The sequence below is a fragment of the Pygoscelis adeliae genome, unplaced genomic scaffold (genome assembly GCF_000699105.1).
Source record: "Pygoscelis adeliae isolate BGI_AS28 unplaced genomic scaffold, ASM69910v1 Scaffold27, whole genome shotgun sequence".
NCBI classification, from domain to species: Eukaryota; Metazoa; Chordata; class Aves; order Sphenisciformes; family Spheniscidae; genus Pygoscelis; species Pygoscelis adeliae.
In genome coordinates, this window is record NW_008825410.1 from 2,456,893 (window position 1) to 2,484,688 (window position 27,796).

The 27,796-nt window shown below is 36.6% G+C and overlaps 1 protein-coding gene across 2 annotated transcripts; it reads left to right on the forward strand.

Moving 5' to 3' along the window:
• The first annotated feature begins 1,696 nt into the window (after window positions 1-1,696).
• PEX1 (peroxisomal biogenesis factor 1) lies at window positions 1,697-27,796 on the forward strand. 2 transcript variants are annotated; one of them, XM_009330516.1, is made up of 23 exons: window positions 1,697-1,834; window positions 4,286-4,369; window positions 4,611-4,725; window positions 4,815-5,584; window positions 7,036-7,155; window positions 9,282-9,405; window positions 9,690-9,799; window positions 11,099-11,199; window positions 12,908-13,040; window positions 13,795-13,891; window positions 14,896-15,066; window positions 16,486-16,640; window positions 17,921-18,110; window positions 18,311-18,477; window positions 19,330-19,464; window positions 20,051-20,115; window positions 20,944-21,086; window positions 21,164-21,267; window positions 22,460-22,636; window positions 24,215-24,445; window positions 25,923-26,123; window positions 26,464-26,594; window positions 27,517-27,796. In XM_009330516.1, exons 1-23 carry the CDS (start codon window positions 1,742-1,744, stop codon window positions 27,599-27,601), a joined length of 3,702 nt encoding a protein of 1,233 aa, XP_009328791.1. In that variant the 5' UTR covers window positions 1,697-1,741; the 3' UTR covers window positions 27,602-27,796. The 2 variants fall into 2 exon arrangements, with proteins under 2 accessions (XP_009328791.1, XP_009328790.1); XM_009330515.1 differs by having other exon boundaries at window positions 1,706-1,834; window positions 16,588-16,640.

Sequence of the window (27,796 nt, forward strand, 5' to 3'; positions counted from 1 at the left end):
TTCTTTACTGAAAGAGTAGTTAAACATTGGAACAGGCTGCCCAGGGAAGGGGTTGAGTCACCATCCCTGGAGGTATTTAAAAAACGTGTAGATGAGGCGCTTAGGGACATGGTTTAGTGGGCATGGTGTTGTTGGGTTGACGGTTGGACTCGATGATCTTGGAGGTCTCTTCCAACCTTAATGATTCTATGATTCTATGACATTTTGCAAAAGCAAAATCATCTAGACTTGTAAAAACCTGCTCTTTTTTCTTTGGGGTAGTAGAAGGAGGTTGGTAGGGTTGCAAGAAATCGGGTATAAATGTTTGCTTCATTTCTGCTCCGTTTTCTGGACGTTTTACAAATCTGCTGGTGAGAGAGGAAAAAGGAGTGTAATTGCTTTGAAGTCTTGTAGCGTCATTCTATACATAGTTGGTTATGGTGGGCTCCCCCTTTTACTTAACATGATCCACAAAATGAAAATACATGATCTCCGAAATCTTGATAGAAATAGCATATTGAATGCAAACTCTTGACTAAAAATGTTAAAAAGGAGATAATTATGTTAATAGATTACACTGAGTAAATCATATAAAAACTTAAATGGAATCAAAAGCTAAGTCTAATTGCAGAAGGTATTAGATAAGTGGGTGATAAAATGGTCTATGAAACTCAATGTTGTGTGAAGATTAAGACACTGGGGGGGGGAGAGGCTTTATCTGTGTGAAGACAGGGAAGAGCTGTAAATTGAGTATTTGGTGAAAGGATCTTGGAACCATTGTAGATATTCTCTGAAAATGTTTTCAGAGTTTACCAAAAAGTCAAATAATATTTAAGATTATTAGGATACAGTTGAGAACAAAACAGAAAACATCACTATGTTAACAAGTAAATCTGTGGTATATCCATGGTATATATTATCTCGGTCACTTGATTTTCATGAAAATAGTCATCTAAAAAAAAAAAAAAATGCAGAAAATGTCAGTTGAGTGTCACAGTGTAGGATATAGTCTCTTTATATGGAAACTGACTGAACATATTAAGATTCTTCAGTTTGGAATCAGAATAGCTGAGTGGTTCTGAAACAGATTGATAAAACCATTTTGGTCTGAGTTTGTGTGACTTGTAACTTAGTTTACACATCCCCCAGTTCATGAAAGCACTCTTGGAGTCCATGCGAATGTTAAAATGCATACGAAGTTTAAGCATATGCTTATGTTTTTTCCTCATTTGGGAAATAGGAATACGTAGTTACACATTTCTGTAAGATATTTGTTTGATAGACCGTAATACAGAAGGGAAGACGAATTATTTTCCTTACTTAAAAATAGTCCATAAAAATTAAAAGCTGTTTAAAAGTTGAAACCAACATACACTTCTATGTTGAGAGTTGTGCAGATAGGCAACGTGGAGAAGAATTCTAAGGAAGGTCTTGGTTATTAAGTTGGCCAGTCTGCCGGCATTAAAAAAAAAAAAAAAAATCTGTCACTGCTAATAGTGACATGAATTCATTCTGAATTCCCTTTACTAACATGTTGTAAACACTGCAAGTTATTGTTAGGGAATATTAATTAAAATAGGGCATGTAAAATCTGGAAAATATTTTTAATTTCTTTGATCTCTCTCTAATCAAATACAGTTTAGGTTGACTAATAGTCATCTTATTTAGCTTGTTTTGATGTTAATTTATTTTATTTCTTCGAAACTCATAGGGCCAAGCTGTGAAATTATCCTGTGGTCATCAGCCTGTATTTCTGAGCTGGATGGAGATCAGGCATCGAGGGCACCAAGGTGAAAATACTGCAGAGATTAATAGACGGTTAGCAGAGAAACTTGGCATTACAGATGGAGAACAGGTTTGAAATGCAATCTTTCTTTCTTATTTAAATAAAGAGTATATTGCAAGGTACCTGAAAAGGTAATAATTTACAAGTTAGCTATAAACTTCGTTTCATGTATTTAGACAGTTACTTCATTTATATCTGCTCATAAGAAAAGTTAACCACCATGAAATGTCTCAAACATGAAAATATTTGCTCATTAAACCGTTAACAATTGCCTAAATAATGTTAGGATAGGCTTGTGGGTAGGTCTTTGTGGGGCTGTGTCGTCGTTTAACCTCAGTCGGCAACTGAGCACCATGCAGCCGCTCGCTCACTCCCCCGCCTCAGTGGGATGGGGGAGAGAATTGGAAGAGCACAAGTGAGGAAAACTCGTGAGTTGAGATAAAAACAGTTTAATAATGGAAATAAAATGATAATAATAATATGATGATAATAATAATAATACACAAAGCAAGTGATGCACAGTACAATTGCTCACCGCCCGCCGACCGATGCCCAGCCAGTCCCCGAGCAGCGGCCCCCCCAGCCAGCTTCCCCCAGTTTATGTACTGAGCATGACGTCACATGGTATGGAATGTCCCTTTGGCCAGTTTGGGTCAGCTGTCCTGGCTGTGCCCCCTCCCGGCTTCTTGTGCACCTCCAGCCTTCTCAGTCGGTAGAGCATGGGAAGCTGAAAAGTCCTTGACTAGTGTAAGCATTACCTAGCAACAACTAAAATATCGGTGGGTTATCAACTTCGTTCCCATCCTAAATCCAAACCACAGCACTGTACCAGCTACTAGGAAGGAACTTAACTCTATCCCTGCTGAAACCAGGACAGGCTGAAGCCACTATCTGCAGTGCCATTAATTTTAGGAAAATGCACTTTTAAGCAATTAAACAATTTGGGAATTACCTTATGAGAATATTTTGCCTGGAGTTCCTCTTATTTTAAAGTAATTATTGACTTACTGCATATTTCTTCTTGTTTGACTTTTTGGGGTTTAAATTTTCATCCCTTTTTTCCCCCTTTCACCATATGTCCCCGTGTGTCCTCTCTCTTTGAACATGTATTTAAATTGACCTCTTACTCTTGGACACTGTGTTAAACTTCTTGGAAACGATTCTTTCATTGGACAGAAATTGAAGAGATGCCTAAGAGGCAGGCAGAGCTTTCTGACATGGGACTATTAAAATCTCAACATGCAAGGGTCTTTTTTTATATTAATAGGTAGAGATTTAAATGAACAAGAATAGAAAAGTATTACTCTACACAGTGTTATTGTGTAGTATATTCATATATGCCTATTCTCTCATATGGAAAATTTCATTCAGTATAACAGAAGACATCAAAGAATGTGGCTCAAAGCAGTGTGTTATCTTACCTTGTTTACTTTTTTAGCATATTCTCTCTAGAAGTGATGTATCTGTTTGCAGAACTTTACTAGTTCAGTGGCAAGGGAACTACCCTTTTTTGCTCTAGCAATTAATAGCCTTCAACAGAAAAACAATTGACAAAGGAAACCTAAGAAAACCTCACCCAACTGTTGCCTGGAAATAATAATCTGTACAATCGAATGAATAAATGAATAATTAGGTAGTTTTGCCATTGCTTTGGATTGAGGAATGGCATGTTTGCTGTGTTTCGTAGTAATATGCCCTTCTATTTACCATGTTGGGAAAGAGGTATTCCTCTCAACTTTCGCTTCAAACTGAGGACCTAGAGGAATTTAAAATCAATTGTTACTTTCATAAAAGCTGACCTGAAGTAAATCTCTCTCAGAGGACAGGTAACTAATTTTATATCAAGAGAAATGTAATGAAGTTTATTTAAAAATGTATGACGTGATATTGTTTCAAAATTGTTACTTTCTGTCAAATTGAGCCTTTGGTAAAAATTAACTTTGGAAATACATGTTTAATGCTTTCTGAAAAGCCTAAGCCACAATAGCTTTTATCATTCCTCCTGATACACAGGACCTCAAAACTGTTCTGTGGAAGCGGGGCTGCTTCCTGGGAAACCATTCATAAAGGAGCCGATTTTGCTTTTGTAGTGTACTTTTTCCTCATTGCTTCATCTGTTTCTGCCTTATGTAAATTTGTGCACAACTTGATGAATTTTTCTGCTTTCTGGAGTCCAGGACATTTAAAAATAAAAATTAAAAAATGCAAAGACAGTTATGTGATCAATATGCATTAAAAAATTGATCGTTTGTTATCAGCTGGTAAAGCTCTTGATGCTTTTCGCATTCCCTTCCATTCACAGTGTGGTGAAGTCCCCAGGCATGCCCAATGCAATCCATTTCCAACACGTTGAACATCCATCTGCTTATGAATTACCTAGTGTCATGAAGAAGACGTATGTTCAAAGTATGAAAATGTATCATGAAGGAGGTGTCGGTTTTCTAGTTGAATTAAAGATGGAGCTTTTCTGTGTTTAAAAATAAGAAGTTAAATATTTTGAAATGGTGTTACTTTTGCCAGGTATTTCTTGAACCCTGTTCCCACGTCTCCTCCTGTCAGCAAGTAGAAGTGGAACCACTCTCAACAGATGATTGGGAAATTCTGGTAATAAAACCTTTTCCCTGTTCATGTCCTTTTCTTACAGATGACAGAGATTTTGACACAAGCAGTTTTTTGCACAATGCCCCATTCTTTTCAGCCCCTAAGGAAATACTAAATGTGGTGGGGTTTAATTGTATTTTGTATTTCAAATGGTGTATTAGAAAGAGACACAGAGTTTTTATCTTCAAAGAAATGTTAAAAATTTATGCAGTATTTAATTTGTAATGATACCACATTTTCCCAGGAACTGCATGCTTCCTCTCTTGAAAAACATCTTCTTGACCAGATTCGAATAGTATTTCCAAAAGCCATCTTTCCTGTATGGGTTGAACAGCACACTCACGTTTACATCAAAATCGGTAAGCAACAGTGAAGGCTCTTGTGGCACCTTGAGTAAGTTGTTTTGCAAGAGTGGATGCATTCATTGACCTGCTTTGTTCATACTCAGGTACACTTATGCCAGCAGCCCCCTATGGGAGATTAGAGCCGTGCACGGAGCTTCTGATACTTCCCAAAACACGCGAACTTGAGGAAAATATCACCAGCACGCCTTCCACAGAAAGTGACATCTCGCTCAGAAGTTTTGTGAAAAATAACATGGAGCAAGAAGAAACAGTAAAGGATCCTTTTGCCAAACAACCTTACTTAAAGCCAGGAGTCCCTGAACAGAGTAAGGCTGATGCAAACATGACGCTGGGCTCAAATGTTCTCCCAAATATATGGAACTTCATAGGGAGCATTTTCTCTCATACATCTCAGCAGAAACAAAAGACTTTGTGTGATAAAGATGAAATGAGCACCTTCAAAGACAAGCTGAACTTAATTCACATGGATTCCATTTTTAGAGTATGTCAGTCCCAACCTCCCAGCGTACAGAATGCATCCGCCACTCATGCATTTCTGAAATGCAGTGCTATTCATGTTTTTCCGTGGAATTTAGAATTTATAGATTTGGATCCAAATCCTGTAGTATCTTATGGGAAAATTAATGAGCTGCTTTCCCCAAGACAGCGTCATCAAGAAGCAAAGCAAAACCTGCCATTTGAAAAGCAAAAGCATTTGACTAGTACGCAAGACAAAAATCATTCTAATTCTAATAGCAGTCAAGCATCTAGTGAGGGATCTGTTGTTCAAATCGTTTGGAACGGATTTGAAGACCTAAAGAGTGTCATAGAGTATGGCCACAGTGGGGAAGCCCTACATGTCGGAAGAGTTTGGGTCAGTTTGAGCACGCTATCTTTTGGACTTCTTATTGGATAATATTTTCTATTGGGTAACTGTGGAACTGGCTAATTAACATGCAGTTTTGGGATATAGACTTTGTGTTAAGCTCTCAAGTAGAGTATACTATAATCAAATAATATTTACTAGAGCTGTGCTTTGCTAAGCCGTCTCGTTCTGGACTACGTTACTTACCATCATCCTCCAAGATGTACCGTGTACTCTGGGTTTCTGAACCCTTAGCATTTTTGCACCAGATGGGGAAAATTCTTCAGTGTTTCTGGAGGGAATGCATGCTTTCTTCAAAATCCGTTGGTAGCCACCGTATGAGAATGTGAAAGTATCTACTTATATACATTCAGTACTGCATAATGAGATTCTTTTCATCAGTTACCACTTTAAAATGTGCTTTGGACTGTAGGTGTCATCAAACTGTAAAGTAATGGGATCACATATCCTAGTGCTACACGATGTTTGCAAGTGCTTTTATATACTCTCTAAAATAAATCTTAAAAAATTATCAACTAGCTTTTATATAATTTAAACTATTTTAGTTTTTATATACTATTTTGCAAGGTGCCATAAGTCCTGGTGTGCAGACACTGACATTTCAGCTTGTTCTGAAAGAACTACAGCCTGCTTATGTTCTTTGTTTCCTGGAAGCACATGTGGGATCAACAAAAATAGATAAAATGCACTCCAAATCACCATTTGACTTTTTGACATAATATACTTCTCACATTCACTTTTTTTTTTGTTGAGAATGAGAGCAAAAGCCTGCAGTGGTCTTTACCACTAAATCTTTTGAGAGACATAACAGTTTTCCAAATGCCAGCAACCATGAAGTCTTTCAGACTTAATAAACATTTATGAGATGTTTTCAATTTGGATATACATTTAAAATAACACAGAATATTTGAAAAGTAGTTTCCTTTTTAAAAGGGTAAACTGACTAGTACAATTTAGGGAAATGGGATTTTCTCTCTCTGTGCTCCAGATGTGCTTAGTTCTGATCTGCAAAATGCCCTGTTTATATTTACCTGCCCATGTAAAATTAAATTTAATCAGCAGATGAAAGTAGAGTTGTTTTTGTCCTATACTTAAAAGCATTCTTACAACGTTCTAAGAATTCCTCCTAATTATTCTTTTACAACCTTTTGGGTTTTATTTAAAGAAGTTAGTAGATGGTCAGCTATAATGAGCACTTTCACCAATAGGATAAAAGGCAATTAGAAGTGTGCATGAGAGAACAAGATTTGGATACTACCATCCATTTTACAGTTTCCTTCTTAATTCTCTTGCAGATTACAACCAATAAACAGATCGATGACCAAGTGTAGAGGTTCTATTAGTGATGAAGAAACTGATGTCATACTATAAATGCAATATTATAACTGTTTTACTTTCTGATATTTCCTTTTTCTTTGCTTTTATTTTAAATATTTCAGATTCCAGATGGACTGAGAAAAAAACTACGTATTGAAATACATTCAACAGTCCGAATTAAGTCAGTTGAATCTATTCCTAAAATTCCTGTATCTCTTAGACTGCAACCCAAACAGAACTTAGTGAGTTGATATTCTTGGTCACGTATTTGTTTGTGTATTGGAAAACTGATAATGTTGCTCTGGTCAAGGTTGGGGTTTTTCAATGTTTATTTGTTTTCATTTGTTAGATGATAGTTTGGAAGTTGTCTATCATGTATGGCATCATTCCAAAAGAATTTCCTTTTTGAATAATTCCTTGCTTTTTCTTTTTACTATGTAAGTCATTTAAATTAAGAAGATGCTATGATCCACTTAAACAAGGCTTATCTAGTAATACTATTTTGTATTTCGATCAATGATATTGTAAACATCAAGCCACTGAATTTTGTTTTGCACTTGGTAAGTATTTCAAATAGTTTGGCATGTTATCTGTAACAATTACTTACTTAAAGGAACTGGCAGAGGTCACAGAGGGTGGAGGAAATAGAACTTCTGAATTTTAACTCCCAGTTTCCTGAAGCTGTTAGAGGAATGCTGTATAGTACCTTTTAAATCATAGGGTCTTCCATTATTCTCAAATTGTGAAAATTTCTGATGTCTTTCTTATTAAAAAGGATGTTGACATCATGAAGGAGAAATGGCATTGGTATGGAAAAGATGTATTTTCTGTTTAATTAGGTCTCAAACATAAACAATTGCTGTCAAAATAGCAACAATAATTGATAATAATTTTGCATCAGACCCTCATCTGCAGTACATTAATACTGGTTCCAACCTAGCAAATTTTAAGTGTATGCATTTAGTCCTATAAAAACAAAAAGAATCATAGAGTTAAAGAGGAAATACCCATTTTAAGTCTTCTGGAAGAAGACACACTTAGACTTTTCAAACATCGCAGTGCCCAGTGGATTTCCTAAGAAAGACAATTGCAGTAAAATTATAATTTTTTATGTGCTGTTTGGGTTTTTACTTCCTTTTAATGATGATCTTTTTTCCCCTCGTGCTAAAGATTTAATTTGCTAGAGTTATATGATTGAATATCTCTGTTTTCCTGTAAGTGAGACATACCCAGTCTTCTGTGTGAGCATCTGTGACAGTAAGAACATACTTTGTACCAGTTCTCACAGTCTGTCAGATGTAGCTCTGGAATGACGTATTTCTTCATAATGTACCATATGCTTGTTTCTGTGCGACACTAGACTGATTATTTCCCATGTTAGCTGCCCCTCCAAACTTTAGATACAGCATTTCCCATCATAGCAGGGCTTATGCATGGTTTGTTCTTTATCCCCGATATTCTATTTTGGTTTCTTACCTACAGAGGAATGTTTGAACTGCATTACTTTTTTTTTTTTTTTTTAATATTGGAGTTAAGAGTATTCTGTCAGTAACTTGCTAAAATCGTACAAAGTAGTTATGTGTGCTTTTATATGTTTTAAATAGAGATTTCTCCCTTTCTTTGTAATTCAGTTGAAGTTTTTTTAGTTCTTGGAACAAACAAGAGAAACACAGAAAGAAATATGACGGTAACTTTCATTTTCCTTTCTGAACACTGCTTCCATGATCTCGGTTGATTCCCCCTTTTTTAGACAGGAATTTTGCTTCTGTGATTAGGAACTCAGCCAAGATATATGTGATCTAGTCTCAATTTCACTTCCTATTCCATTTATATAGGTGATCTGGGATAAGTTGCTTGATCCCTTTGCCTGCCTGTTAAAGTTCGTTAGTGGTGCCCCTGATCTAGCTGAGCCCAGGCTTCTTTGTATAGGAAGCAGAGTATACAGGGAAGAGAGGGGTGTAATGAGCACCCGAAATAAGTCACAGGTCAATACTGGTGCATATCTTGGCTGCTCTTTCAAACCCAGGAGCTGAGTAGTGCTCTTGGATCTGGCAATACAGATAAGTAAAAGAAGAATAAAAGCTTTTCCTTGCCCTCACATCAGTGTTCCAAAGATAAAATCTTTAGAGGTAGTGGAAGATTCAACTGTTGCCGTTGCAAGGGCCAGACAGGTGCTTTCCATAGAGCAGTCGATAGAAATAGTGTTTGTTGGCAAAATGTTATTTTTCTGTATAAGTAAAACTGTTATATCTTCTTCCATCTCTCTGCTGCCATAAGGGAAACAAATGCTTCATGCATAGGAATAAAACAGTTTTACTTACTTACACCTTGTTTTGTTTAATTTCCCTCTTTTTTTTTTCCTATTTAGCATAAAGATATACATGAAGGTGATGTTAAATCTGCTTTCAGTTCTTGGCTGCAGGATTCTGCTACTGATGATCTCCCATGGATAATGACAAGCACAGACTGTATACATCTGTCTGTTAAAGAAGGTAAGGAATATACTGTCCTGTGCTGTAGCTGTTTTAACTGTCCATTATGGAATTTACTTAGGCAATATGCCATTTAATCTCTGTATACACCATTTAACATAACAGATATCTCTTTACACTGAAACTGTAAGCATGAATTAAGCTTTAATAATGATTAACCTTTTTTATTCTTTCATTTTTGATTATGTTGTAGAAATTCGAAATACACTAATCTGTTTTATCTTGTGAGGAATAAAAACTGAATTTATTTGGAATTTTAATAATTGTTCCTTGCGTTTTTACAGGAATGGAGGAGTTTTTCCTTAGTGTAGTGCATCCTGCGCACATTGAAGAAAATAAGTCTGAGAATATTTTTATACTGAGTCCCAGCTTGCTGCAAAAGACTAACATACAAGTAAATATCACATAGTATCAGGTATCAAGTAATTTAAATTGTTATATTTGGTTAAAAATATATTACATTATATATATAATGTATTTTGGTTTCCCTTTTTAAATAAATAATGTCAGTCTGTTCATTAAATTAAATATCTGCATTCTTCTATGTTATTTTATAGCCTCAGCATTGGTGACATTCCAGGCATGCCACACTAGTTACTGAATTTCATAGTCTATATTAAATTCTCGGAAAAATCAATTAGAGCAGAGGAAAGTCAGTACTGTCCAAATTTGAACATACTATCTTTATACTTAGTTGTTCTTTCCCTTAATACCTAAACCACTGTAAAATCACTTCACAGTGTATCTGGCAGGAACGGTAGCTTGTTCTGACAAAGATGAGATATATTCCCCATTCAAACCTACCAAGCTCACACTGCCTTCTCGTTCATATAGTTTCTGTGCTTCTGTTCTTTCCTTTCTCAGGAGAATAAATATTTCTATTTAATATTAGGATTACTGTTTCCATTAATAATTCTGGTTGAACCAGTGCCTGTGACTCCAGGATTATGGTTACAGGATTGGGATAACATCTTTTCATTTTTAAACTGATAACTGTTAAATTTTAGCGGAGAATTAAGGTGTCCTGCTTTGGCTGTTTAGAATAGATTTTTTTCCTGCAAAATTTAGGATTCCTGTTCAAAAAAAAAGTAAAATGAGCTTTATTTCTATTGGTAGTAGAGAAGTACAAGCAGACTTCTACAAATTGTGCTAGTGACTGGTACTAAGATGAAAGGGCGAAATCCATTTCTTAATAGCAGTGTCAGCATCTCCTACCAGCCTGTTCTTATCTGTGAACCTCTCTGTTAGCCTTGTTTGCCTGCCCAGCTTTCCTACTAGCTCCCCAGTGAACTAGACTGAAAAATTCATGCAGGTGAAAAAAAGCCAGGTGTTTTGTCAGGTTACTTTTCACCCAGATCAGACTCCTGACCTGATTCACTGTCTTGTCTCACAAGTGCTTATGCCAGCACAACAGCAAAGAGCCCAGGAGGAGAAACAATTAGTTTAGTATAAACAGCACTTGGCCTAACATCTAATCTCAGGTTGTTACATCATTGTAAACACTGGATCGTCTTTTGGAAATAGTTGTAGCGATGCCATTTTACCAATGCATCTTTCTTTCCAGCGCAATAAGCTTCAGCAAAGCATACATGCAACATTTTCTTTACACAGTTCCAAAAATGGCTATTCACTTCTATACCCTTCTTCTGTAGTTATATTTAATGTAAAGTACTAACTCTTTCCTTTGTTGTAGGTTCTTTTACATCCTCTAACTAGCAAAGTTGATGGTGACAGCCAGCCACCTATGTGTGATACAGACACGAACCTTCCCTACCACAAACTAAATGATTTAGGGTGAGACATTTTCATAGTAGAAAATATGGGAGGGAATGGGAATTAAAAAAAAAAATATTGATGGAAATGCAGATTTTTTGAAAACTAAGCCAGATCTAAAAAAAACTCTGCATCTTTTGGCTTGTGTCGGGTTCAGACCTTATCCTAGTGTATGTAGATGGTTAATTTTGTCCTATGAATAGTCTTACTGAAGTGAATAGAAAACTTTACATGACGAAATGTACTCATGTACTGAGAAGTTCACCGTGTCTGACAATAGGATGGGAGATCTCAGAACTGCGTAAGTTTCAGAAGAAATACTGATAGTTCAGTGACTCTTGCTGTGCTTCTAAGGGGTATGCAACAGACCTCTAGGTAGCAGTAAGGGGTACTGGCGTTGTTGGAGGGTGGTTTTAGCTGGGGTTTTCAAATGAAGCAAAACTTTTGATATGTTGCAGTCTGTCTGTCAATCCTCTTCCCACAGTAACTTAAACCTGGTTACTTGTTTAACTAAATTTAATAGTACGGGTCTCAAAGAAACTTAGTTCATAGTTTTATCAGAATTGTCATCTGAGGAGGGAAATTCAGAATCGTGTCTCCACAATGTAGGAGTGGAGCAATGTAAGCTCAACAGCTACTTGGTTAACCTGCTAGGTGGCTAGTGGCAGTGGTACAGTCTGAAACTAGCCATAAGACATGCTGGCTCTTTCCCAGCCAATAACTAAGTGGTATGTTAAGCTGTGGTCATTAGTATAAGGGAAGACAGTGGTACTGTGTAGCAAACTTGAGGTAGGGATGGGGCAGAGGGGACACGAGACACTTGAAGTATTGTATATGCTATCGGCATTGTGAAAGGCAACTGAGGATATGTTGAAGAGGGAATAGGAACTGATCTAGGGGTAGTGTGGTAGGGATGGGATCTGGTAGGAATAGAGTAGGGTAGAATAGAGTATTTCAGTTGGGAGGGACCTACAACAATTATCTAGTCCAACTGCCTGGCCAATTCAGGGCTGACCAAAAGTAAAAGCGTATTAAGGGCATTGTCCAAATGCCCCTTAAACACTAACAGGCTTGGGGCATCGACCTTTGGGAAGGTTCCCCAAGGAATGCTTTAGGAAGCCTGTTCCAAGCATTAGGGGTATTAGAAACCAGGATTCATTTGTTGGTTCCATTTCTCCTGGAACAACACTTTTTGTTTAAAGTTGAAATACAAAACTGATAGCCTTACTGTTTGTGGACCTGAAAGGAGCACTGTTGTGTTGAAAGTCACAAAGATTTAGGACCGGTGAAGGATAAGGATGCCTTCAAATGCACTATGTGCTGCTTTTCTGAAAAGGCTGAGAAATTTTCTGACCCAGGCATGCTCCATGTTCTACCAATTTGTTACATTCCTTAGTAGGTTGTTACTCAGACACTCAAATACATGAAGCCCCAGAATACGGTTAGCTCTTACCTTCTGAGACCGACCTCATGCTAGAGTGGTGTAGAATGACTAGATAACCCTTCCGTTGTGGGGGTGTTCTGCAATGTCTGTCTGTGTGCCCTGTGTCACCACTGCAAAATAAAGGTGCTGTCTCTTCAAATTGAATTGTCTTTAGCTTTTTCTTGAAAAGGTGAAGTATGTAGAAATGTGTCAGCATTGAAACTTCACCCTACTGCAAGCTGTTACTATTTACATTGTGTGTACTGATGCTACCCTAGGCCATTTAATGTTTTATTTGCTCTGCAGGGGAGTGGATAAATTAGGAACATCTTCCTTTGAACACATAAGCCACAGTCTTCTGGGGCGTCCCTTATCTCAAAAGCTGGCTACTATTGCTGTGGGACTGAGAAGTGGAGGGGTGCTTCTCACAGGAGGAAAGGTACACACTTTACTACTCTCTACTTGCAAACCCTCCCAGATTGTTTTCTGTAGTTACAAAACTGATTTTGTTAGTTTTCTTTGATACCATGTGAATTCTGAAGAATTAAAGAACAAGCTGAAAAAAAAAGCAGTTAACTGAACAGTTAATTCAGTAAAACATTATATTATATACATGTATACAAATTAGATGCACACTTCAATATATATTCATATTTCATGTGTAATTATTATATATATATAAAAAATGTAAGTTTTAAAGATTGCTACCAGTGCAATTTCAGTTTGTTTGTTCCCTTAGGGGATTAATCTACTTTGTGTTTATAGTATAATGAACACTTCTTGTTTCTGAAATATTTGAATGAAAATAAGAATGTAGTATTTTCTCCTGTGTTATAGCACAAAATGGCAGTGGAGTTGATACTCTTATTTTCCTGTTGCCTCTTATGGTGATCCATTTAATACCATATTCCACTGAAACTAATAGATGTCTTAACACTGAACTCGGTGGAATCAGAACACTATCTGCAGTGGATGTATCCATTCTGAATTTGTTTATACTTGTTTCACTCTAGGGCTTTGGTCTCTACCAAGTGATATAAAGACAGAATACTTATATACTTTTGGTGAGGAATAAAATCAGTGTGTGCACAGCTTTCCCAGCTTGTTAACTGGTGTATACTGTGACAAAAACTCCACAGAAACAGAAGGAAATAGTTCTGTCAATTTACATTAGCTCACATTTATTTTTGTAGGGAAGTGGAAAGTCAACATTAGCAAAGGCCATCTGCAAAGAAGCATTCGATAGACTGGATGCTCATGTAGAAGTAATTGATTGTAAAGCTTTAAGAGGTATGATAATTTTTTATTTAATCTCAAATGTTTGCTGTATGATGCAGAAGCACAATTATGAAGTTACTATATTTAGTCTGAATAATTTTGCTAGTATTATTACTGCTTTTGCAAGGATATTTGATGCCCCGCAATGAGCATTTTTAACAGTCTGATGAAAATACAGCTGCCGTTAGCTTATTTCTAATTGTTACAAAATAGGAAGAAGGTGCAAGCTGAACTGTGTGTTTTTTCAGCTGTGCTAGCTGGAACAAATGTTAACAAATTGTAAGTGTTAAAGGATACCTGTATTACTCAGTGAAAGGTTGACACAGGCACCAAAGAAGGATCGAACCACCAGCTGAAACCTGATTTATGATGGCAATAGTCATCTAACACTCATGATTATAGATGATGATGAGATGAATCCTTAGGTTTTGTGAGTTCAAAATAAGTGAATTTTGTGCCAAAGATGGAAGAGAAAAAAAATGCTTTTTTTACTCTCTCATTCACTGGCTTTCCCAAATATTCTTGGTGTTACAGAGACAGAGAATACTCGTTTTCTTACAGAGCCCTTATATTGCATGGCTATACTCTTTTTGCTTAAGTCCCTACTGAGCTCCTTGCTCCAGAGAAAAAGGGAAAGATTGATAAAGAGCTAGGTCCTTCGCTCTGAAAAATTCTTCCAATTGCAGGAGTCTTTGTAGCTAATTTAGAGTGCTGCTGATACTGCTCTGTTTTTAACTGTCTAGAAATTAGACCTGTAGGCTTCTATAGTGGTTAGTGAAAGATGATTAATCTCATTTTAGGACAGGTGGATCCTTCTAGTATTTTTTTGATAGAAGATGTGGACTCTTTTTCTTTACTGGCTGTTGAGACTAGTTTAATCTTGGTACCTGGATTTATAGGAGTAAAGTTAAGCTACACGAATCAAAACATTGTAGTATTACCTGAGCAAAATGTAGTCGGTCTGATGATTTTTTTTCCTGATGTGTTTTGTCATTAAAATTGTATTTCTGTTTTAGGAAAAAGATTAGTAAACATAAGGAAAAATGTGGAAGAAGCTTTCTTAGAGGCAGCATGGAGACAACCATCCATTCTTTTGATGGACGATCTTGATCACATTGTTGGAGTACCTTCTACACCAGAGCATGAGAACAGCCCTGAAACCATTCAAAGCAATAGACTTGCTTATGGTAATACTGTGCTACCTGTGTCTGGATAAAAATATAATGGAACTTAGAATTTCTTGCACCTGAATTGTACCACCCTACCTGGACAATTCTGTCTGTGTCGTTATTGCCTCTGGACCATGTGGTATTCAGTGGCAGGGATTCACAAATTATGGTATGTAGACCATTTGTGGACCACTAGCTGATTCAAAATAGTCCACTCTGGAGCTTGGAGTAGTCATTGCCAATGGTACATACACCACCGCTGCTGAAGGCAATGCCTGCTGTCAGTACCGCTGCCAGTGGCAGAGGCTTCTCAGTTCCTTTTTATATTGTTTGTGCACTCAAATATGTTGCAATTGCTTACAAATTACAGATGAATCTTTAACTGATAATTATTGATAAGATCAATATTATAATTGACATATCATTAAAATTGATCCTGTTTTCCATAATTATTATTCATAATTACAGATATGTATAAATTTGATATTTACTGATGTTTAGAACCAACTTCTTTTAGCTGAATACTAACTTTTTTATCATCCTACTTGGTGTACTTTGTAGAACTTCTATTTTATTTTACCATGTAACAATCCACAAATTTTTAAAATAAGATTATCAATTGTAGTGTGACATCCTGTATACAGTTCCTTTCTATTCCCTAAAATCTAGGCAGTGATAAGTCGCAAAATAAAACTAAATTATTAAGATTAATATCTTCATTTTTTAAGCTGTATTCAACTGTGTTCATGTAAAATTCAAGCCGTAGCAAAAAATATCTTCCATTTCTCAGCTCAGTTTGAGGGAGTTAGCATAATTTTTGATAAAATTACTTTTGAAGTTCAGAAAAATCTTACATCATTTCTTTTTTAAAAATGTGCACTTAAGTTACTTGCAGAATTGTTTGTATTTCTTATTACTTTATTTACAGGTATAATGCATACAACAGAGGTTTAGAGTTTTAAAGATTATTCTTTGAAGATCTACCTTGCATCCATAACTTCTTTGACATTCATATATTATTTTTTCCTAGATTGCTTATTTTCTAGGCTTAGCATCTATTTTTATTCTTATAACTTTCCCTTTTTTGTTTGCGTAGAGGGAATAATATTTCTAGAACAGGGATCATAGCGCACAAAAGAAAAATCACATTTAATATCCGGTGGTAGATATCATCAGTGACGTTACAAATTTAACTTTTAAAGAGCACTTCTGATGGCATTTTATTAATGGAGTGTACTGTCCTGGAAAAACTAACTATACATCTTTTATTTTTTTAATAAAGAAAAGCCTGTAAACATGGAAATAAAACAAATATATAGTAAGATGTTACATTCTGTGTGCCCTAATGCTGCTCTCCACTACAGTAGAAATGTCTATTATGAAATGCAGAATGTTTCGTTATTTTGCAATTCATGGAGCAATGTCTTATGTGTTTAGTTTTGAAAGATCTGATAAAAGAAGTTATTTCCATGGGGAGTTTGATTGCATTAATTGCCACAAGTCAGTCTGAACATTCCCTACATCCTTCCCTGGTTTCAGCTCAAGGAACTCACATATTTCAGTGCTTCAAATGTATCCGATCTCCAGATCAGGTAAATTCAGGTATTTATTCATTTGGTTAAAATGTTGCTTGCCTTCCCTGCAGCCTCAAATACAATACTGGAACAGCTGCAAAAATAGTAGGTTACACCCGAAGATGAGAAAAAAAAATCTGGAAATCTTAGAAGTTCTTTCATGGTACTTAAATACCTCAGAACTTACGTCTGTCATCATAAAGTTCTAAAAAAATAAAAGTAATCCAGTGAAAACTCCCAGCTGGCCCCACTCTCCTTATCTTCAGTGGTGAGAGAAGGGTGTATTCAGAGGACGTTTCAGTTCAATGTAAAACAAGTCAGGCTGTCTAACATAGGTGAGATATGCATGTCTCCTCCTTACCTGTAAGGGGATTCTAGAGGAGCAGCTTTGAAAAAACATGTAAGTCACTATGGTTAGATAAATGAGATTAAACCTAAGTGTGTTTTTTCACTACTCAGAGGAATAAGTATGTCCCTAGAATGTGTATTTTAAAAATGTTATTAAAACAAAATGTTAATTTTATGGGAGGGTTTTGGTTTCTATATGAATTATATCCCTCTACTTTTGAATAGAGTCCATTTTGAAAAGTAAAAAGTATAGAGGGAAGAATAAACAGTATAACTTCATTGCAGGAGAAAGCAGCACTTCATACCTGTGCATGCCCTAAGGGCATGACACAGACATGGTAACTCATTTGTATTTAACATGAGTTGTTCCTGCCTGCTTGTCTTCTGTCACAGGCTAGCAATTAAAGGCCACTGAGGAGGGGATTCGGTGTTAGATACAATGTAGCTTTCTCCCACTTCTTGCAAGCCTGCCTTTATCATTTTTGATACTAACAGATGAATAAGGATGAGACATCACTGGAAAAGTCAGGATCTCAAAAGATAGAAGTTATCTGATGTGTTTTTATCTAATGCAATATATTTAATCTCAAATATCTTCTACTCATATCGGCAAAATGAAAGGTGTTCCTTTTCCTGTGAAACAGAAAAAATGGGTGTAAAACAGTAGAATCTGGGGGGTGGGGGGTTGTTTCGTTACTATTGTTGGATTTAAGATAGCTGTGGCGAGGTAAACATTTAAAGTTGTAAAACTGGTGAACTTATTGAAATTCACCTGAAGAACCAGCTTTTGTTTATATTCATGTCTGCTCAGATTTTGTTATTTGAAGGTTTGGTGACATGTAAATATTTAAGGAAATTTTAGTAACTTGTATGTATTTACTTTTTGAATTTCTGAAACCCATATAAATAGTAAACTTAATATACACTTCCTGCACAATTCTGTTTTTCAGAAGCAAAGATGTGAAATGCTGTATTCCATAATAAAAAAGAAACTGAATTCTGATATAAAGAAGTTCTCTGATCTTGACTTCCAATGTATTGCAAAGGAAACAGAAGGTTTTGTTGCTAGAGATTTTACTATGCTGGTTGATCGTGCTATTCATGCCTGTGTTTCTAACCAGAATACATTTCAAAATGGCGGTATGTTGACAACAAAATCTCTTATTTCATAGTCTTACTTCTGTTATCCGGAACCTGTGGAGTAATACAGAAATAAAAAGCCAGTTTTTATGTTTTATGTTTAAAATGTATTTAGTTGTTACATATTGCGAGGAATTTGTTACTGGTAGGCCATGTGTTCCTTCTTTTGTTCAGGATTTTTTTTTCTTTTTTTTAAGCAGAATTGAATCTGTCAACTATGGATTTTCAGAAAGCTCTGAAAGATTTTACTCCATTAGCTCTGAGAAATGTTAACCTTCATAAACCTAAGGACATTGGCTGGGACAGGATTGGTGGCTTAAAAGATGTGAAGCAAATACTCATGGATACCATCATGTTACCTGCAAAGGTACCCTGTTCTTTTAAATTAGTTACCTGAATTTTGTACATAACGTTAGTAGGGGAAGAATGATTTTTAAGGTGTGACACGGTGTTTGACAGAAAGATGACAGGTATGATTTTAAGCTACTTTTGTAGCTTCCCAGTCTTCAACTGCCTTCAGCTACTGGAAAACTCTTTCTCCTTCCCCTTCCCTCTTCCAAATACAAAAGGCAACGGCTTGTGCTTTTCTACAGATCAAGCGTTGCCCTAGAATATTGCAGTATTGCTAACATGATCTTTGCTACACGCTTTGTTGCAGGGTTTCTGATCAGGCTCTGTAAAGATAACGTTTCCAGCTGTCTTCTGCAGTGCTTTTGCTGGAGGAGTACTCTCTTTCAGATGAATGCCAATCCACCAGTTGCCCTTTATTTTATTTTGGCCTTTCTGCCTTGCTTTAAACTTCCAGCATTGAGATGAGCCATCCCTTTCAGTCTTCAGAGAAATGACTGAACAGTTTTCTGTGTAATGGACAGAATCTTTTACTGTATACTTATATAATTTAATCATATCCGTCAGTGATTAAAATAGGAATTTAGAAGTACCAGTACATTATAAAGCTCTAGTGCATCCCTATTCTGTCCTGTTTCTTCTTGGTAGAAAATGCCACTTGTTTGTATTTTAAGTCCCTATGAAGCCTAGGAACCCACTTCAGCCCCAAGTAAACTAACAACAGTCCAGACGAGCTCTTGTGATAATAATGTGGATAAAAGAAATTAGACACATTTTGTTTAGACAAAAATCAACACTAGTCAGTGACATTACAGTATACTGCAGAATAATTACATATTTTAGAACATGTCTTCTTGAAACTCTTTTCCAGTATCCAGAATTATTTGCAAACCTGCCCATAAGACAGAGATCAGGAGTCTTGCTGTATGGACCACCTGGAACAGGAAAAACACTGTTAGCAGGAATAGTTGCTCGAGAGAGTGGAATGAATTTCATCAGCATCAAGGTAGCAAGATTTTGAAGATTAATTGATTCATTTCGTTAACTGAATGAAGTAGCTTGACATAATACCTGTGAGTATGTGCTTGTGAGAGCAAAATACCGAAGTAAGAAACACACATTTAAAATTTGGTATGTCTCTGGATATCCCACCATTTGACTTCTAGAACTTCATAGTTTTATTACTGAGATTTTTTTGTATAATTATTTATTAGGCAGAATTTTAAAATTTAATTAGATGTTCTTAGTTTCCTATTTTTTATAAAAAGATCCTAGATTTTGGTTCCACTGGACAACGAAGTTGAGCAATTAATTTTAAACATATTTTCAAAATACAGTGTAAGCCGTTGTTGTGTGATACTGTAACACATGTCCTGTTACAGTAGAAAAATGGAAATTATTACTTTAAAATAAGTTGGAATGCTTAGAAGATTCTTTTGGCTTATCTAGACCCCTCGACTCTTCTGGTCAGAGATGCCACTGTCTTGGTTACAAGAAAATTCACTCTAGTATATGAAATCTATGCTGATGTTGAATCACACATTAAAACTAAGAAACACATCGTGAATGTTCTTTTCTGATTTTTTTTTTAGGGACCAGAGCTGCTCAGCAAATACATTGGAGCAAGCGAGCAAGCAGTTCGAGATATCTTTAACAGGTTGGCTTTGTAAAGATTTGTGATGTTATCAATGAATTTTATTGGTTGAAGCTCCAAGAAATAATTTTCTTGTCCTAGGAGAGACATGGCATCAGATCACAAAAGCATCTGAAGTAATTAGTTGTGCCAAACCAGATGTTCAGATCCTGGCAAGTTCCACTTGACTGTCATTTAATGCTCCACTTGACTGAGCATTTCGGCTCAGATCAGGAGTGCACTTTTGAAGCTGAACTCCCAGTTCTTTCCATTTACAGTGCGTTGGTTCATATCACAGAACTGTCTTGGAAAACACATGCTGAATTCCTTTCAGGTGATTCCAGGAGACAGTTGAGTGTGCTCCAACTTGTAATGAACACTCAGTACATAGGATCATACTAGACTTGGTACTGAGGTCCTCCGTACCAGTTGTTCTGTTTTTACAAATTCTGCCCTTACTCACCCTCAATGCTCACTAATGTAAATATATCCTACGTAGCCTTTGCTTCCCGTGTAGTTTACAGTGTAGGCAGTCTTTGTGTTAGATGTACATAAGCCAAGACCTCATCTGCAGTGATTGGATTTTAGAGCTTTCATGTATATTAACGTGACAGTTGAGTACTTCAGAAATTATAAAGTGAGTGCAAGGTATGTCATAAAAATGAGCAGTGATTCCATTGCAATCCAATTCTTCAGAACCTCTTAATTTCTACAGAAAACAGATTTTTTGTTCTCTCGTTAAAGATAACTGTTCTCTGAAGCAAAAAGCAATTACCTTTAATATTTCTAAGCAGTTTTAGCTGTGACCCAAACTTAAACAGAATTTAAGTATTGCCTTTTTTTTCCTTTTAGAGCTCAGGCAGCTAAGCCTTGTATTGTTTTTTTTGATGAGTTTGATTCTATTGCTCCTCGACGAGGTCATGACAACACAGGAGTTACAGACCGAGTGGTTAACCAACTGTTGACGCAGTTAGATGGTGTGGAAGGCTTACAAGGTAATAATTCATACGTGTGCTCCTTTTTACGCAAAAGTTTAGCAGATGCTAATGATATTTTTCTGCACTTTCCTAAGGGGTTTATGTGCTAGCTGCTACTAGTCGCCCAGATTTGATTGACCCTGCTTTGTTAAGGCCAGGTCGACTGGATAAGTGCCTGTACTGTCCACCTCCTGATCAGGTGAGGAAACAAAGCATTTTACATGAGCGGCAAGGAAAAAAAAAAAATCAAACTAATGGGCTTTATTCTCCTTTTCTTTATATTTAGTGGAATCTGAAACGTGGACAAAGTGGACTTGATTGCCCAGCCCCAGTTATACAACAGTATAAATTCACTGATTTTAGTGTCAATGTGTTCACACAAAACTGGGGAAAGACAAGGCTGTCTACCATAGTCTTCAGGATCAAATCATGTTCCTGTGGATATAGCTGATTTAAAAATAAATAAAATAAAAAAGGAAACTAGTCTGCAGAAAGAAATTGGATGCAGGGTGGTGTTTATAATGTTCTGCGTCTTTCTCTGAATTACGAGTCTAGTGGATCTGCCATTTGCTTGAAGTGATAAACCATAGCCATTCCCAACCCAACTCTTGAATTATCTGAAGTTTTCAGAGCAGTTTTATTCCGAATCCAGTTGATCCCACTCTTCTTTACCCATATTTAATTTGGAATATCCAAGCTCTTTTTAAGTCAGATGTGTCACTAGTTAGGAAAGGAATGATTCCCATTGATTTTAGTGGGGTTTGGATCAGGCCTTTGAGGCTGTGCAATGTGTGTCTTTGATTCCCCATTTTATGAGAAAGAATCAGTGCTGTTCATTTTCAGATTAGTTGGCACATTTAACAAATACCACATCATTGCATTCTGAAACACACATGAAGAAGATGATCCTGTGCCTTAAGAACACAGATATATTCTTTTCCTTTCTTTTTTTTTTTTTTTTCTGGTAAACTTCTGATTTTTAATATGATCGTTCAGGTAAACAGAAGTTTTTCACTTTTGTCATACTTCTCTTTGCAAAAGGACATGAGTAGCAGAGTTCACCTTCATATTTTTATATATTTAATATATAAAAATCCCAGATGTTAACTGGATATTTAGAGAAATACGTTTCTCTGTATACTGCGTTTGGTACAGTTTCTCTTAGACTCTTCAAGAAAATGTAACAAAATGTATGCCTATATTGTAAAGATTGATTACTGCACAGTATGTCCTATATGTACTATTATTAGGGTAGTATCTTCTTTAAAAAAGATCTCTCCTCCCTCTGGTAGGAAGTTGCTTGTCACAGGGCCAAAGCACTATCTAGCAATCAGGACAAGGAAGATAACAGGTTGCTTTACTGACTTTTTTTTTTCCCTCCCTTTTTACAGAATTCACGCTATGAAATCTTAAAAGCTCTCAGTCATTCTCTGTCCTTGGCAAACGATGTGGACTTTCAGGATTTGGCAGCAAAAACAGAACGGTTCACAGGGGCTGACCTAAAAGCTTTATTGTACAATGCCCAATTAGAGGCAATCCATACTAATTTAGGTTCAGGTTTAACACAGGTAAATAAAACTGATATAAAAGAAGTCTCTCCTCTTTTTATTTTGATGTTGATATGTTTGAAAGGGTTAATTCTATCCATGGTTTTTTAGCAAAATTCTGTTTAATAAGGTTTAGTTTTCCTGTATCTGTATACAGAGGATTAAAATCTTACTATGTTTGCAGAAAAATGCAAGAAGAATGTAACAAATTAGTTTAAATACTTCTTAAACACAAGTTTTTTTCATTTTATGATAGGTGTTTAATGTTAAATAGATTTATGTAAGCCAAATCTGTTTATCATTGTTATGAGGAATGACTGACAGATCAATAGGAGGGACCCACTCAGAGTTTCTTCAGAGCAGCTAGCAAATTCAGTTTTGAGGTGGCACATTTTGGATGATGGAGGAAGCAAGGAATTGGTGGGTTTTGTAGAGTTGTTCCAACAGACTGAATTTGATCTGAGGTCAGGAGAGAAGTAGCGAGAGGATGGTGATGTCTGAAGTGGCCTGCTCTGGCTCATCTTCCAGGCACCAGCAGCTATTACTTGCACTTCCAAGGTACAGGATCCCACCCTTGGTTTATACCCCTTATGTGACTTTCCTCTTTTAGCCTCTATTCAGCCACCTCCCTTCACGTTTTTGATGCCTGTCTTCTGGTTCTGGCTGGAAAGGGGCTGGCATGGCTTCCGCTACTTGGAGGTTAAAGGGAAGGGTTGGGTCAGGGGTGCAAAAGCAAGGGGACCTCTTGGGTTCTTTTTGTCCCAGCTGTTACCAAGGGATGGGGCTCTGAGGATGCAACTCTGAGTATTGGGAGGGATCTCCAGCATATCTTCCCTAACAATCCCTTCACTTGTAGCATCAGTAAGTAGTTGTAAGGATACCTGATGATTATCCGTCATTAGAGGAGGCGATTGTCTAAAGCAGTGGTCTCCGGAGTGGTGTGCACCCACCCCAGGGGGTGCGCAAGACAATCCATTGAGGTGCAGGAAGAAAATATTAGAACTTCAATAGTACATGTATATAAATTACAAATAAATGAATATGCATATATTTGGTGGAGCGTGCTTAGAATTTTTTTACTGATAGGGGTGTACAATCAAAAAGGTTTGCAGACACCAGTCTAAAGCAACAACCGCGATTTCCACATCAGCTCTTAAAATGTGTTGACTGTGACTAAAGATGAGTACAGCAATTGGGCACTGTAAAAGTAGACTCACCACAATCTCCTAGACCACTTTACACAAGATACTAAATTGCCTGGAGGGAATGGTTGAGACAGAAGTGATACAGTTCTACAACAGAAAATGTACATGAAGTTTCCCAACACTTGCTGTTACTGAGTGAGTGAGACAGTTTAAAGCAAACAAATAAAACCTTATCTCCTCAAATTATTTTTCTAACATGAAGACAGAAAAGTTCTGCTTAAAGGCATTGGGTTTTCTTAGCAAAATATTTGGAAATATACTCCCAGAGAAGGACAGATTACTAGAATCAAATGTAAATCAGTATTTCATTTGGATGTATATGAAATTTTGTAATGTATTTCAGATTGCAATTAGTTATGAGTTAACACTTCTAATGTTCTGTTCTTTGTCACAGGATTTCGGTTCTAGTTCCGATAGTGACTTCAGTCTCTCTTCCATGGTTTTTCTAAACCACAGCAGTGGCTCAGATGATTCGGCAATAGATGGAGAAGCAGGGCTAGAGCAATCTCTTATTTCTTTAGACATGTCTGACTTGCTTCCTGAAGATCCAAGGTCCAACATGTATCGTCTTTATTTTGGAAGCTCTTATGAATCAGAGCTGGGAAATGGAACTCCTTCAGAACTGGTAAATTACTTGCTTAATATTTTGAATTTTCTAAATATTATCAGTTATGAAGCAGAAAAACTGAACTAGGCAAATGGTATGGTTTTATAAATACAATTATGTCTGCTTTGTCCTTCAAACTGTCTTCAGCCTATACCCTGTGGTCCACGGTGGGGAAGAATATGGAAGGATGTGATCTGACAAAATACAATATGGGCTTCTCTGCAACTTTGGAGGACTTGAAAATCAAAATTCCAAAATACTGCTTAATACCTTATAATCAAGCAAACTGCATTCATACTAGATCTTACTGTCTGGTCTAATAGCTTGTTGCCTTCCAAAGTTTAATGCTAAAAGAGTTTTCAACTTTTTGGTGTTTTGGGTTTTTTTTAACTTAGTTTTATTACTAAACAATGACCATCCAGCTTTCAAGAATTAAGTCATAATCTTAAGAATCAAGAAACATTTTTCAGTTTCCAGTAGAGTGTGCATTAATGGAATAATCTGACCATGGGATTGTGTAAACAACAGAAGTAAACCTTAGCTTCCATCGTCACTCTTAAGAAGCAGAATTCCTGTTGTTGTAGTATCACATTGCACAGAAGGCAGCACGTTCTCTGGCTAGCTTGCAGACAGAGATGTGCTGGTTGGCTACCCGGCACCCGCATAGTGACCAGCTAGCCAGCTCATCTCGCTTGGCTGCCAGGTAAGCAAAACAGAATACGCTGCCTCTGAGCTCCTTAGGGTGAACAGATGACTTCAGAGTTTGCATGTGATCCATCGGACATTCGTTTTCAGGATCTGTTGTAGAATTGCTATTACAGGTTAGTTATCAAAGTTGTTAGACTCTTGTTTTCAAAACTGTCTTGCATTGATTCTTAAAGCCAAAGATAACTTACGTTGACATTGGAGAACTAATTACTGACTGCTAAGGTGCTTTTGTATGTTTTATCTTGAATTATAGATTGTAGTCTTCCATTATTTTATCTTTAGACAGTTCAATTTTCCTCTAACTGGGAAAGTTTTTCAGTAACGCTACAAGGACTTTGATCTCTTGAAGTTGTTGAACTTGAAAGTTCACACTTGAAAGTGCACAGAGAATTTGGAGGTGACTAATATTTAAATTATGAGTCACTCCAAAGCAAACTACATAAACTTGCCCAGACTTCAGAACAACTGATTTGCATATGTAAATAAAACAATGGACTTAGTAGACCTTTATTCTTTTTGAGATAGGCCATTGCAAAAATATTTAGACCTTTTCTAAAGACAAAACACTTTATTTTCACATTTGTACTTTTCCCTAAACACCGTGGCAAATTAACCTAAACTTTCTGTTCAAAAAGTTATGTATGTGATATATTTTTAAGAGAAAGTACTCTTCTTGCCAGTGGGGGCAAGCTTATGCTGAATTAAATTTGTAGGCTAAATCTTAATGGTGGAGTTGCTCTTTTGGATCCATAATGAGTTACTGTATTTCTCCTTGTGGTCAATTTAGAGCTCTTTGTGTTTGTCTGGACCAAACTCCATAACTCACGATTTTACCAGTGTGACTCAGAGAGACACAGCATCATCACAACCTTCAATGCTTAGAACAGCTTCTCAAGAAGATTCCTTGGAAAATAACCAGGAGCAGCAAATAGAGCACCTGAGGACAGAAATCAATGCTATCAAAGCCAATTACAGAAGCAAGAATGGAGTATGGCAGTTTTTTCGATTATTTAGTCTTAACACTTTTCTATTGTTTATTGGTATTTCAATAAAGAATTTCTGCAATAATATTACATATAATGTCACAAAAATAGCAAAGATAAATGATACCTAGTTTGAGGAGAAATAAGCCAGATGTTGGCATTCATTTAACTAAATAGTTATTTCTGTGTTATTTAATACTGGAGGGGGGCGGGGGAGTTGTGATTGTATTTGTAATACATTTCTGTACATGTAACGAGGAAGTTCCAGAGTTACTGATATTCATGGCACTATGTCTTTGTTTCCGTGGTAATTTTTCATTGTCTGTTCATGGCTCTGTTTTCAAGGAGGACAGCACCCTTAATCAGTCAGTGCTTGCCAAGAACACTTTAATGATTACCCAGTCCCATCTGATGACTGCACTTGAGGGTATAAGACCATCCATTAGCCAAGATGACTGGAAGAGTTTTTCTGAGCTGTGAGTATTACATTTTTTTTGGTAATTGTGTATTCAGTGGAGATTTGGTCTTTTCACATTTCTTATTCATCAGAAACACAATAATGTGTGTGCCATTGGGGAATGGCAGAGTTGAATAGCTTCTGACAGCAATTTTGTTCAGAAATATTAAATTACATACAAAATATTTTACCGGTGCATTGTCTTTTGTTTTTATTAATGTAGGACCTAGAAATTCTAATCACAGACCAGAAGACCCTTGTATTATGTTCAGAGCTATACCAGTATGAAGAGGCACCAATTCTCTGCGACTTAGAGCTAGGTCCTTCCTGCTCCCACTGAGTAGCAGCCCCTCGTACTTTCAAATTGCTGGGGTTTGACTCTCTGTGGTGGTCTTTGTAGCTGCTGTGTTTGGGAAAAGGCAATAATCTGCAGAAAAGGAGACTATGTCTCCTTAGACTTGGAAAAGACTGGAGTGAAAAAGCTGGAAACTGTCATCGGGATGTTCTGTGATCTCACCAGCGGGTTCTTCTGACATGGAGATTGTTAGGAGCTGTCTTCCTCAGCTGATACATAGATAAGCAGGTCTTACAGCAGGGGAAAGAGAGAAGGAAGGGACAGGAAAGGAAGAGAATGAGAGATGCTTCCCAGGAGTCTATACCATCCTGTCCACTTCTATTCCTTGTCCCACCTCCCCCACCGCCCCAGCCCCAAAAAGTAAAAATAAAAAACAAAGAGGAAGCAGGGCAGAGAGCTCTCTGAGTTAGGTTTGTGGCTGAAAACTCCTCCAGGTCCCCAAGTCTTGAGGGGACATGCGCTCTTCATTTCCATAAAAATATACGTAAACATCTGCAGTTCTGTGTTGCATTAATGTGTATCTGAAGAGGCATATGCAAGCAAAGGCATTTCATAAGAATTTGCTAATATCTTTTTCTATTTCCAGGTATGATAATTTTCAGAATCCGAAGAAGAGGAAAGGACAAGTCGGCTCAACATTCAGACCAGGACAAAAAATAACTCTAGCTTAGTAACTTGTATTTGCTTGTAATTGCTAAACTGTAACTGGAAATGACAAATGTGGTTAAATCAAATTATTTATATTCATATGGATTTATTAATGCAGCAGTTGAAGATAAGTTTCTTTTAAACTTACATGCTGTAAAATTATGTCACATCTTATTTTGAAGAAAATTGTCTTCTTTCAGATATTAAATTTTTGAGAG

Excerpts from the sequence above, each read along its gene's own strand:
- PEX1 (XM_009330516.1), top strand. The coding sequence starts at position 1,742 with ATGGAGATCAGGCATCGAGGGCACCAAGGTGAAAATACTGCAGAGATT. Across the intron at positions 1,835-4,285 it reads GCATTACAGATGGAGAACAG|GTATTTCTTGAACCCTGTTC; the intron begins GTTTGAAATGCA and ends TACTTTTGCCAG. Across the intron at positions 9,406-9,689 it reads ACATCTGTCTGTTAAAGAAG|GAATGGAGGAGTTTTTCCTT; the intron begins GTAAGGAATATA and ends GCGTTTTTACAG.